We start from the raw sequence: 13,654 nt of genomic DNA on the forward strand, positions 1-13,654 counted from the left end.
AAAGAAGGGGCAGGGAGGGGAAAAAAAATCTAAGCTATATGGAAGTGACTGTAGAACACTGAAAACAAAGTAATTGAAAAATAATAATAAAAAATAAAATTAATTAAAAAAACAAGAACAAAGGGATTCTAAGAGGTGGACAGGTGAGATGGGACAAGGGACAATCAATACAAAGGCTAACAACAATTTTCTTTGACAAAAAAACAAGGTAGAAGTTAAAACAATTCTGTTCCCTATTTTATGGTGACAAGGTGTTTTAGATGGATGTGTTTGCTGTCAAACAACTCCAGGACAAATGCCAGGAGTAGAACGGAGTGTTCATCAACCTGACCAAGGCCTTTCATGAGGGCTCATGGAAGATCATGGCAAAATCTAGTTGCCTAGAGTTCATTGTTATTGTATGGCATGCTTGCATGGGTTCCAGATAAAGGATGATTCTCTCACACTTTCCTAGTTACCAAATGGAATGAAGCATGGCTTGCTCCCATGCTTTTTAGCATAATGTCAGATGCCTATGAAAATAGCATCAAGGTCAGCTGTTGCACTGATGGTAAACTATAAGCCAAGACTAAAATGGAGGAGTTGGTGTCCAACATTTTGTTCACATGTGATTTGTGCACTCAATGCAGTCTCTAAGGCTGAGATGCAACAGAGTATGGCTCAATTCTCTGCTACTTTGCCAATTTTCGTCTGACATCACCAAGAAAACAGTGGTTCTCCACCAGCCAGCACCACACCATTCATATATGAAACCACTGGTTACAGTAAATGGAGAAAATTTGAATGCTGTGGATAAGTTCACTTACCTTAGCACAGTACACTTTCCAGGGATGTATATATAGTTGATGAAGTTGACATATGCATTGCCAGAGCTAGCTCAAGGTTTGAGAGACTCCAAAAAAACGTGTGGGAGAAGTATTGGGCTGCCTACCAAACTGAAGGTCTACAGAGCTATTATGCTGACTTCGTTGCTGTAGAAACCTGGATAGCATACCAGCACCATGCCAGAAAATTTAACCACTCTCATTTGAATTGTCTTAGGAAGGTTCTGAAGATTACAAGGCAATCTAAGATAGACTGAGGTCCTTTCTTGAGCTGAACTGCCAAGCACTCAAACTCTACTACAGAGAGCACAACTCTGATGGGCTGGCCACAGAGTTCAAATGTCAAAAACACATTAGCCTAAAAGATTATTTTAGAAGGAACTCACACAAGACAGCACTCACAGAAGTTTAGAAGTGGTACAAGGACATTTCCTAGTTCTCTCTGAAGAACTTTAGTATCAATTATGAGACACAGGGGATAGCTGGCAAAGGATCACCCAGCATGGTGTGTCCACATCAAAGAAAGCTCTATGCTCCATAGAGCATAGCAAATTCCGCAAAGCAAAATTGCAGTAGCACAAAGGAAATGTGAGATGCACAAATCTAGAGACATCTCTATCCCAAATATTCAAACAGACTATTTGCTCCTGACTTGTGGTAGAACTTTCTAAACTCACATTGAACTGATCAGCCAATCGAACACATTGTACCTTGACCCCAACATCATGATATAATTGGTCCTCTCTGAGTATGAAAGATGAACAAGAACATATTCACATTAAACCATCCACTTCAAGAAATGGACCTATCCTTTTATTGTTCTTCTTGGTTTGGACCTACATAAATCCTTTTTTCCACATGTCAATATGCCTGAATCTATTTTTTTTTCAGATCAATATAACCCAGTTCCTTCCATTGCTTTTTGGCTGTTTTTCAGAAGTTTCTGTTCATTCTGGTTCATGGTTATTATGTTCAGTATATTTTTATATATTTTTGACAGTGCTGCTGTAAGTCTTACATGAAAGAAAGTGGCTACATGTATAATAATGCCTTCTCCAGAAGTTAGGGATTTAAAAATTAAATCCTATTATCAACTTGCTTTGTATATTATCTCTTTCTCTATAAACTGAGAAATGTAGAAATAGTTCCAGTTGAGTCTTTCATTTACTTGGGACCTGACTTATTGCTTTGTTTCCTCAAAGATTTCTTTCCCCAAATGGATCTGGCTTGAATTATAATAATTAAAATTAATTTGCAACTCTCCACACACACTTTCAGAAGTAGGCTGAAAGAGACAAGGAAACCAATGTGGGAGTTACACATTGCTACAGATACTGAGAATGTCAAAGAGAAGATGGCAATTGAACTTGACTTGCAATGTATCACTTTTCTTCTTTAGAAAATGTCTTTATTAAAAAAGATAAATGATAACCCTCTCCTTGATATCTAACAGATTCAAAATCATAAAGGATAAAGATGCTTCAAAATGCTAACGGGTTTTTTTTTGCTGTTCATAAATATATTGAGATAAATGATGATGTTTTATACAGATACCTTCTCATTTTTATAGGTTTTAGATAAAATCAATCTAAGGAGAAAAATGCTTACAAATGCAGTTCACACAAACTGAAAGGTAGTAAAATCAAACAATAGAAAAATGAACAGTTTCCTTTAGTCCTAACAAGGTTTACTAATTAGGCAAGACTCAACTGACAGGAAGCAAGGCAGCAGCAATACTTTATAACAACGTTACCCTATAATCCAAAAGCTTTTAAATAAAAAGAATTTATTTCTGTGTATTTTTCTAAAAACATATTAGATGGGCTATTACAATGAATGATTTTTTTCAATCATTTTTATGAAATACAAACTCACTAATAACTGCTTAACTATAGGCTTTTCACTGTTTCACTGTGATGCTAATATTGCTTTTGTGGTGCTGAATGCTGAGGACAACCTCTTGTCCAATTTCAACTGAGATGGGGTTATCTAATACAACAGCAGCTTGTTTCCAGTGTGAGGTTTCACTTGATGTATCCAGGCTAATCTCTTCATCAAGATACACATGATACCAGAATGGAATGGCAGTCACTTGTCCAGATTTACAAATCTGCACCTAAAAAGTTTAAATTTTAAAAAATTGTAATAGTTTAAGAAATGAAAAGTCCTAATATATAATTCTCAGGATATCAAAAATAATTTTGAATTGGTATACTTTGATTTTTTCTTAGTTATCAACTTAAAAATACAAAAGTCATTAAAATGCTTACAATTTTAATGAGTTACAAGAATGAAAAATGAACTAAGCCATAGTTATTGGCTAGATGAGGAAGGCAATCAGCTAGAGGGAAAGAGAGTGACTGCAATAAGGGCAAAGTTCTTTACATTTTTAAAATTAATACACATTTTCAATGCAAGAAAATTCTACCCTTCATGGCAGGCTAGAAATTTACTTTCTATAATTCTCACAGGTCATAGTGAAAGTTCAAAGCCTACAGTAGTAGACAAGTGAACAGTAAACATACTATGCAGCCACTTCTAAAATCAATTAGGATGGGGTAGGGATGGGAGAAGGGATACAATTTTCAGACCTTAATAATATATACAGATGTCTATGACAAAGAATATACTGCATCATTAATTAAGATTAATATCAGTACAAATTGTATGTTCATAATTATATTTTCAATTAGGCTTGTAACAGAAGAAATAACATCAATCACCTGTAAAATATATAAAATGTATATTCTCCCTTGGAGGGCAGGGGAAGAAGCCAGAAAGGGATATGATAAGGACTGAATTTCCCTATTTCACATGGCCAGAAGTGTGGCAGCTATTCACAGGCCCAATCCCAATGCTAATCCAGTAAGGTAGTTTTAATCTGTTCCATTTTTCTGCCCCTCCCCAGAGAGCTTGGTTGGCCCTCCATGCCCAGAGTGTCAGTGATTTTAGCAAGGATATCCAATTGGCTTTAACCCTATTCCAGCTCAAGAACTGAGTTCAAATGACCCACCAGCCTCACAGCCTCCTCTAGCAGTACAGTTTTGTGCCACCACACTCAGTACATTTCCCCCCACACAGAAAACAATACTATCCAATAGAGATGCTTTTTAAGATATTATTCTGCAAAGCAACTAAACCTGGAAAATGAAATCAAGTTTCTGAACAAAACAAGCAGTGACTTAGTTATGCTGTCCTTACCTTCACTTCTCTGTTAGAATTGTTCAAATACGGATTCATCAGATCTAATCTTAGCAGTTCAGTTGGCTTGCTTAAAGGAATACAGGGCAAAGTAGAAAGGTCCAAAAATACCCGTACAGGAACCTATAAAAAGAATATTGAAATTCCAAGAAATGAACATAATAGCCTTCAGTTATGAGAAAGATTTACTATTACCTTAAAGAAATTTAAAGATTTGGAGGGCAAAGCCAAGACAGTGGAGTAGAAGCATTGACCTGCTCCAGCTCTCCCCCCAAAGCCCTTAAAATACCTATAAAAAATGACTCTAAACAAATTCTAGAAGCAGAAGTCACAAAATGATGCCAAGGACAGCTTCAAAGGTCAGTGAGAAAGCTCTTTCCCCTGGGTGAGAGGGGAAAGTGGTCTGGTCCCAGCCCCAGGGCAGCAGCAGCCATTGGCACAGCAGGTATGTATGTATGTATGTATGTATGTATGTATGTATGTATGTATGTATGTATATGTGTGTTGTGCATATGTGTAGGCATGTATATGTATATTTGTATATGTATGTGTGTATATATATGTGTGTGTATACACACACACACACACACACACATACACATAGAGGGCACAGGGTGAGCTGAATATGAAGGGAGAATACCTAAAAAATAAAATTTACTGGTGAGTGGAATGTACTAGGAGTAATAGAAAGGGAGAGGTAGAACGTAGTAAAGCATCTCACATACGAGAGGCATGAATGCGTTTTACAATGTGGAAGGCGGGGAGATGAAATTGAATAAGTGAACCTTACTCTCATGGGATTTGGCTTAAGGAGGGAAAAATACACACTCAATTGAGTATAGAAATCTATCTAACTCTGTAGGAAGGCAAGGGGGAAAGGGATAGGAGAGAGAAGATAACAGAAGGGACAGCAAATTGGGGAAAGGGATAATCAGAAGCAAATACTATTGTGGGGGGACAGGCCAAGGGAGAGAATGGAATAAATGGAAGGCAGGACAGGACAGAGGGAAATGTGGTTGGTCTTTCGTAACCTAACTATTATAGAAGTGTTTTGCATGGCTACACATGTATGACCTATGTAGAATTGCTTGCTTTCTCAATGAAAGTGGGTAGAAAGGGAGGAATGAGAAAATATAGAATTCAAAACTTTAAAAATGCATGTTAAAAATTGGTTTTGCATGCAATTAGAAAATAAGATGTACAGGCAATGGGGTATAGAAATATATTTTGCCCTACAGGAAAAAGGAGAGGAAGGGAATGAAAGAAGGGTGTTGATGGGAGGACAGACTGGGGGAAGAGGAAGATGGAGTGCATGCTGTCCTGGGGTGGGGGATGGGGAGAGATGGGCAGAAAATTTGGAATTCAAATTCTTGTGTAAGTGAATGTTGAAAACTGAAAAATAAACTATATATTAAAATTAAGAAACTTAAACACTTGGATAAAAGGGTATAATTTGGCAATCAATAGCACCAAAACTTGGTATCCATAAACTCTGCTGGTCTGGCATGCATACTTTAAAGGAAGCCAACTTTATAATTAGAAGGCCAAGCAAAGAGGATAATTTTATACCAATAAGATATATTGCCAAATGTTTATCAATTAAACATTTCTTCAGAAGGTAAAAATCAATAGGTGGCTGTCACTACCCTGAACCTATTCCTTTAAAAAAAAATTAACAGCCTTGGAAATCCACTATTTATTGTCCCAGGCTTCCTTTTCAATCCAATTTCCTAGGTCCACTAAGACAATGAAGAAAAGGAACAGATGGGTAAAAAGGAATATTTTCTATTAATTTACTCCCTATGTAGCCCTTAGTAAAGTAACTTACATCTATTTCCCAAAGGGAATATTAATATTAACCTATTGCAAAATTAGCATCATACTGTAAATTATTGGTACCTTTTTAAGCAATGTTAAGATTGGGGATGAAGGGAGTGGAAGAGAATCTTTCTATTTTGGCTTGAAGAAATAGTATACCATCTCTCTACTTTAGCTACCATAACCTCCTTCCTTCTCACCCAATTATGGGGCACCATCAACAACAATGCGGTAAACATTTATTAGGGACCCACTATGATAAGTGCTCCATAAGATGCAAAGATAAGGAATACACTAGGTCTACCTCCACAGAATCTAGAAGTACGAAATATGTAAAATAACTACAAACCAGCAGGACTAATCTCCAGATTCAAGTGAAAAGTCAAGTTCTGATCCAAAGACTTGCCTATCCTAACCTCTTTCATTCTCCTTCAAGGAGACACAAAAATAGCATTTTGGGCCTTCCCTATTACACTTCTCAAAATCCACTTAAATAAACACTACAAGGAATCCTCCCTCCTCCCACAGAACAGCAGTCTCTTTCACCATTTCCCCCCTTTCTTATAACCCTAGCTCAGTTATCTCAAGAGAATCATTTAATTTCCTTCACTTTATTTTTACAAGACTGTAAAAGACCATGGTTAATGAAGGGTAAGAGTGATGCCTGTGAAGGATATCTGCAACAAGAAAAAGGAAAGCCAGACATTTTGCAGTGGGCCTTAGATAACAGTAAAGAACTAGAATGCCCTCAATCTCTAAAAACCCTTGAGTGTCCTGAAGGGCTTCTTGGAATCAAAGTCTGCATCTTCTTTCTTCTCATATTCCTGATTAAGCATGTTTTTCCTTCACTTATTAATAATGTGATAACATTAACTTCTATAATTTTTCACTGTTGACATATATTTGGTTAAAATATTACTTTTTGTGGCTGGTATGGGCCTTTTATGATCACTTTTTTTTAATGATTGTTGATTGATTCTTAATAGTATTGTATTTTTTTCCAATTATATATAAAAACAATTAACATTTATTTGTAACAAATTTTGCATTCCAAATTTTCTCCCTCCTTTCTTTCCCTACTCCCTCCCTAAAAAGGGGGTAAGAATTTTAAATAAGTTATATATGCATAACATAACAAATATGTAAAGCATATTTCCACATTAGTCATATTGTGAAAGAAGCAAACTAAAATAAAAAAAGTAGAAAAGATAAAGCAAATGAAAACTGTACGCTTTCATCTGCATTCCGACGCCATCAGCACTGTCTTCAGATAGGGATAGCATTTTCCATCATGAATCCTCTTGGAATTCTCTTGGATAATTGTATTGCTGAGAAGAGTTAGGTGTATCAAAACTGATCATCACACAATGTTGCTGCTACCATGTACAATGTTCTCCTGGTTCTGCTCACTTTACTTTGCATCAGTTCACGTAAGTCTTTCCAGGTTTTTCTGAAATCCGCCTGCTCATCATTTTTTAACAGCATTCCATTACATTCATATACCACAACTTGCTTATTCATTCCTCAATGGATGGGCATTCCCTTGATTACCAATTCTTGGTCGTTAAAAAGAGCTGCTATAAATACTTTTGTGCATATAGGTCCTTTTTCCCTTTTTATGATCTCTTTGGGATACAGACCTAGTAGTGGTATTGCTGGATCAAAGGGTATGCACAGTTTGATTGACCTTTGGGCATAGTTCCAAATTGTTCTTCAGAGTGGCGGGATTATATTAGTGTCCCAATTTTCCCACATCCTCTCCAATATTTATCATTTCCCTTTCCTGTCATGTTAGCCAATCTGATAGGTGTGAGGTGATACCTCAGAATTGTTTCAAATTGCATTTCTCTAATCACTAGTAATTTAGAGTATTTTTTTCATATGACTATAGATAGCTTTAATTTCTTCCTCTGAAAACTGCTCATTTACATCCACTGATCATTTATCAATTGGGAAATGACTCTTATAAATTTGACTCAGTTCTCTATGTATCTGAGATATGAGGTCTTTATCAGAAAAATTTGCTGTAAAAATTGTTTCTCAGCTTTCTATTTTCCTTCTAATCTTGCATGTATTACTTTTGCTTATGTAAAACCTTTTAAATTTAATATAATCAAAATTATCCATTTTAAATCCTATAATGCTCTCTATCTCGTTTGGAGACAAATTCTTCCTTTATCCATTGTTCTAACAGGCAAATTATTCTTTGTTCTCCTAATTTACTTATGTTATCCCTCTTTATGTCTAAATCATGTATCCATTTTGACCTTACCTTGGTATACAGTGCAAGATACTGGTCTATACATAGTTTCTACCATACTGTTTTCCAATGTTCCCAACAACTTTTTGTCAAATAGTGAGTTCTTATCCCAAAAGCTGAGGTCTTTGGGTTTATCAAATACTAGATTACTGTGGTCATTTACTGTGTTTTGTGTACCTAATCTACTCCACTCATCTACCACTCTGTTTTTTAGTCAGTATCAGTTTTGATGGTTGCTGTTTTATAATAGTTTGATATCTGGTACAGCTAAGCCACATTTCTTGGCATTTTTTCCCCATTAATTCCCTTGAGATGTTCTTGATCTTTTGTTCTTTCAGATGAATTTTGTTATGATTTTTTCTAGTTCCATAGTTTTTTGGTAGTTTAATATGGCACTGAATAAATTAATTTAGGTAGAATTGTCATTTTCATTATATTGGCTCAATCTACTTATAAGCAACTTATATTTTTCCAATTGTTTAGAGCGTGGACTTGCGTAAAGCGTTTTGTAATTGTGTTCATATAGTTCCTGGGTTTCTCTTGGCAGGTAGACTCCCAAGTATTTTATATTTTATATTGTCTACAGTTATTTTAAACAAAATTTCTCCTATCTTTTGCTGCTGGGCTTTGTTGGTATTATAGGGAAATACTGATGATTTATTTAGTTTTATTTTATATTCTGCAACTTTGCTAAAATTGTTAATTATTTCAAGTGGCACAGTAGTAGATCCTGGTGACATATTGTTGTAATCTCCTTGCTGGTACTTCATTTCAAATTTTTGCATCAGCACTCATTAGGGAAACTGTTCTATAGTTTTCTTTGTTTTGGCTCTTCCTGCTTTAGGTATCAATACCATATTTGTGTTGTAAAAGGAATTTGGTAGGCCTCCTTCCTCACATATTTTCCCAAAGAGTTTATATGGTATTGGATTGTTCTTTAAATGTTTGGTAGAATTCATGAATCCATCTGGATAGGGGGATTTTTTCTTATAGAGCTCATTGATAGTTTTGTTCAATTTCTTTTTCTAAAATGGGGTTAAGTATTCCACTTCCTCTTCTGTTAATCTGGGGAATTAATATTTTTGTAAATATTTGTCCATTTCATTTAGATTGTCAGATTTATTGGAATATGGTTGGTCAAAATAGCTTTTATTGTTTTTAATTTCCTCTTTGGTCATGAATTTACCCTTTTAATTTCTGATACTGGCAAATTGGTGTTCTTTTTCAAAACCAAATTAACCAGTGGTTTATCTGTTTTGTTGTGTTTCTTTTTCATAAAACCAGCTTTGTTTGGTGTGGTTTTCTTCAATTTTATTAATCTCTCCCTTGATTTTTCACGACTTTTAATTTGGTATTTAATTAAGAGATTTTTAATTTCTTCTTTTTCTAGCTTTTTTAGATGCATGCCCAAATCACTGATGTGGTCTTTTTCTATTTTATAGAGGTAAGCATTTAAAAATATAAAATTTCCACTAAGTACTGCTTAGGCTGCATTGTATGAATTGTGGTATGTTGTCTCATTATTTTTGTATGTATTACGTATATGTAATTTATATTGCATCTCAATATAAAATGGATGCATTAATATTTCTACCTTTGACTGTGAGGTTTTTATGCCCTAATACATGGTCAATTTTTGTGCAGGTGCCATATGCCACTGAAAAAAGGCATATTCCTTCATATCTCCATTCAATTTTCTCCAAGGGTGTATCGTATCTTACTTTTCTGAAATTCCGTTCATCTCAACTTCTTTCTTGTTTCTTTTGTGTTTTTTTTTGTGTGATTTATCTAGTTCTAAGAAAGTGAAGTTGAGGTCCCCCACTAGTATAGCTTTACTATTTCCTCCTATAACTCATTTAACTTCTTTAGAAACTTGGTTGCTATACCATTTGGTTCATATACGTTTAGTATTACTACTAATTCATTGTCTTATGGAACATTTTAGCAAGATGTAGTTTACTTCTTTGTCTGTTTTAATTAGATCTACTTTTGTTTTTGCTTTGTCTGAGGTCATGATTGCTACCCCTGCCCTTTTTATTTTAGCTGAAGCATTATATATTCTGCTTCTTTCACCTTTACTATGTATGTGTCTCTCTCTACCACAAATGTATTTCTTATAAATAACATATTGTAGGATTCTGGTTTTTAATCCACTCTGCTATACTCTTTCATTTTATGGGTGAATTTATCCCATTCATACTGACAGGATTACTATATATTTCCCTCCATCCTATTTTTCCCATTTATATTTTTCTGTCTCCTTTCACCCTGTCTATCCTAACCCGTATTTTGCTTCTGACCACCACCCTCCCTCAATGTGCCCTCCCCTTTTTCCTTGTCCCTCTCCCCTCCTACTTACCTATATGGTTACATAGACTTCTATAAGCAATTAAGTGTGTTATATTATTCTCTTTGAGCCAAATCCAATGACAGTAAGATTCGGCAATATTAATAACTACCACCCCCCATTTCTTTTTCTAGTTTTTTTCTACTTCTCTTTTTTTAAAATCCTTTTTGAGTTCTTCCAGGAAGACTGGTCTGAGATCAATTCATATTTCTTTTTGAGGCTTCACATGTAGATAATTTAACAGTGTTATCATCTTCTAAGTTTGTTTTGATCTTCCCTGTTACCACAGTAGCTTTCTACAGTCATGGCTTTTTTTGTTTCTTGCTTATTTTCCTATTAAAGTTGAACTCTGCGCTTGGGATACAGAAGGCACTGTCCAAGGCTTCTTGTGCTTGGGGTGGGACAAGAGGTGGGGGGCTACAGGGTCTCAGTTGCTGATCTGTGCTGAGGCCTCCTCCTGGCTTGCTCAGACACTGCCTGCATTGGGCTGCACTCTCCTTATACCTAAATGAGACAGACCTTTCCTTCAATTTAAGTTATCTTGGGCTGGAAAGCTGTTTCACCCTGTCTTTTTATGGGTTCTGTCACTCCAGAATTCATTCTGAGGCATGATTTAAAGTTGTTTCAAGCGAAATTGGGAAGAGCTCAGGTAACTTCCTGCCTTTTCTCTGCCATTGTGGTTCCACTCCCTCCCCTTGCCATTACTTGTAGCACTGTTTCTTTAGAAAAATACACTTAAGTACTGAGCACCTGATTAGCAACGTTTGGCAACACAAAACCTTTGTCAAATTTGGAAACTGCTAATTAAAGAGCAAACAGCAACGTATACACAGTGACTATAAACGTGTCAACAAGGAGAGCAGCAGCAAAATCTGGTGCAATAAACACATTAAAGGAAAACATTCAGAAGGGAAAAGGTTACAAAAGGGGAGGTCTATGTATTGTCTTATCAAAGTTACTTGCTGTTTTTGTTAATTAACTATAAAAAAACAAGTTTATAGTTTCAAGAATAATTTTTAAATTCTTGTGCATCTGAATTTAGGGTTTTTTTGTATTTTTTACACTGACTTTAGTTGTAAAATTATTCAGTGCACGAGGTCATTTAAACAGAAATGGGAAATAATCTATAAGCAAAACACTCAAAAAATTATTTTCTTTGGGAAAACATTCTGGTTAACTGAGTAGTAGGTGTTTTCCATAAAAACAAAAGCTTTTAAGCTATGAAATGGGATCCCAGTTCTTATGTGGGTGTATATACACACACACACACACACACGTTTCTTTCATTTTTTCATTCATTAGATTCTATTTGATTGATTCTTGATGTCTCACAGAGTTATTAGTTTCTATTCGCCCAATTCTAATTTTTAATAGATTGTTTTCTTCAGTTAACTTTCACATCTCCTTTTCCATCTGTCCAATTGTTCCTTTTAAAGTTATTTTCTCTAGTTAGTTTTTGTACTTCCTTTTCCATTTGTCCAGTTTTCCAAGATAGGTTTTGTGCTTCCTTTCCCATTTGTCCAATTTTCCTTTTAAATTCTTCCGTCATTTCTTTATTCATATTTTTAAAATCATTGGTCAATTTTTCTTCTACTTTTCTAATATGACTTTCAAAATCCTTCTTGAGCTCTTCCAAGAATGCTTTTTGGGCTTGAGACCAGTTCATATTCCCTGCTCAAGTTTCAGATGGGAGTACACTCTCAATGCCAATGACCTCTTTGGTTTTCATGTTTTGGTCCTTGTCCCAGTATTAAGGTTCTACGGTCTTTTCTTTCCTGATTTGCTTCTTGCTTATGATGATCACCCTTTTCCTGGCTTTTAAAGTGGATCTCTGCTTCAAGGGCAGAGGGAGCTCTTTCACAGTTCTTCTGCTTAGAACTTGAGGCTTTTTGTATTGTAGTCTCTGGTTCTTTCATCTAGAAGCTAAAATGCTGCACCTTACCTGGTGCTGAGATGGCTGGTGTGTCAAAGCAGAGGCCAAGAGAAGTCTTTCTGAGTTTCGTCAGAATTACCCTGGAGCTCACTGCATTAAGTGTGGGGGAAGGGTGATCTGGCCACAGCAAGTCTCCTCTCCTGAGCTAGAGCATAGGCAAGCTCCCCAGGGTTGGTGAACCCCTTCTGCGCTACTATCTTCCTGATTCCCCTGGCTGTGCTGAGGCACATCTGGGGTCTTGGTGTTGGTGATTATGTGCTCCACCCCCCAGGGGACTCAGGATCTCCTCCCAGTTCCCTGAGGTGGGGCTGTCGGGGACAGCTACAGTCCTACACCAGTTCCCTTCAGCCACAGCAAGAGGGACCCCCACTTTGCAATTTTCCTAGCCTCACGGGCTAAAAGACTGTTTATCCCTTCAGCTGCTCCCACTGTTCCAGGATTTTTCTTGGGGAAATGTTCTCTGGGTTTTTCAAACACAACAATGGGAGGGGGATAGCATTTACAGATTACTCTGACATCTTGGTTCCTGGAAGCTCAAGTAGGTGACTTACAGACATTTTATCTGAGGTCTGATAGTCTCAGGAGCGGCTGCTGAAGTTACTTGGGGTTCTGCGGTTCTCTCTCACTCAGTTCCACTGGACTTCCATCCTAGGCTGATATGTTTGAGAATCTGCAGTGCTGTTGCTTCTTCAGATTGCCCAGGGCTTCCTGTTCAGCTTTGCTATGGAAAGGTCTGCGCTGGTACAGCCTGTGTGCTGTGCACTCCTCTAGCCCCATGCAACAGATCATTTCCATCGACCTTGCAGGCTCTTATGCACTGGAAATCTGCCACACTCTGCCTCCCATCATATTCTGCCACTCTAAAATTTGTTCAGGTTCTCTTTTTAGAGGTATCTGAAGGTGTTTGCCTTAGAGCTAAGGTGAATACTTGCTCTCACTCCACCATCGTGGCTCCACCCCAACACACATTTGTGCATGTGTATGTGTGCGCACGCGTGTGTGTCTGTGGCTTATTTCACTTTTTTTAATCAACTAAAAATAAATGAGCCACACTGGTATAGAGGGTAGAGAGCCAGGAAGGCTTGAGTTCAAGATTCACCTCTGACACATCATGGCTAAGCATGACCCTCATCAAATCACCTAACCTTTCAGTACCACAGGGAAATTCTCTAAAATTCTAACTTACAAAGCAAGTATAGAGCAGGTACAGATCTGTATTGATAAAGTGTTCCTCCAATAAGTTCCTAACAATGATGAAATCAAAAGTCAAG

The 13,654-nt window shown here is 36.6% G+C and overlaps 1 protein-coding gene across 2 annotated transcripts in view; it reads right to left on the reverse strand.

Moving 5' to 3' along the window:
- Window positions 1–2,210: 2,210 nt before the first annotated feature.
- PRMT9 (protein arginine methyltransferase 9) overlaps window positions 2,211–13,654 on the reverse strand; it is a 54,055-nt gene continuing 42,611 nt past the window's right edge. For both annotated transcript variants that reach the window (XM_072621200.1, XM_072621201.1), the window contains 2 exons: window positions 4,026–4,148; window positions 2,211–2,940 (listed from right to left, as the gene is read on the reverse strand). In XM_072621200.1, coding sequence (XP_072477301.1) covers window positions 2,725–2,940; window positions 4,026–4,148 — 339 coding nt within the window. In that variant the 3' untranslated portion in view covers window positions 2,211–2,724. The remainder of the gene's footprint in view (window positions 2,941–4,025; window positions 4,149–13,654) is intronic.

Source organism: Notamacropus eugenii, chromosome 6, assembly GCF_028372415.1.
Source record: "Notamacropus eugenii isolate mMacEug1 chromosome 6, mMacEug1.pri_v2, whole genome shotgun sequence".
NCBI classification, from domain to species: domain Eukaryota; kingdom Metazoa; phylum Chordata; class Mammalia; order Diprotodontia; family Macropodidae; genus Notamacropus; species Notamacropus eugenii.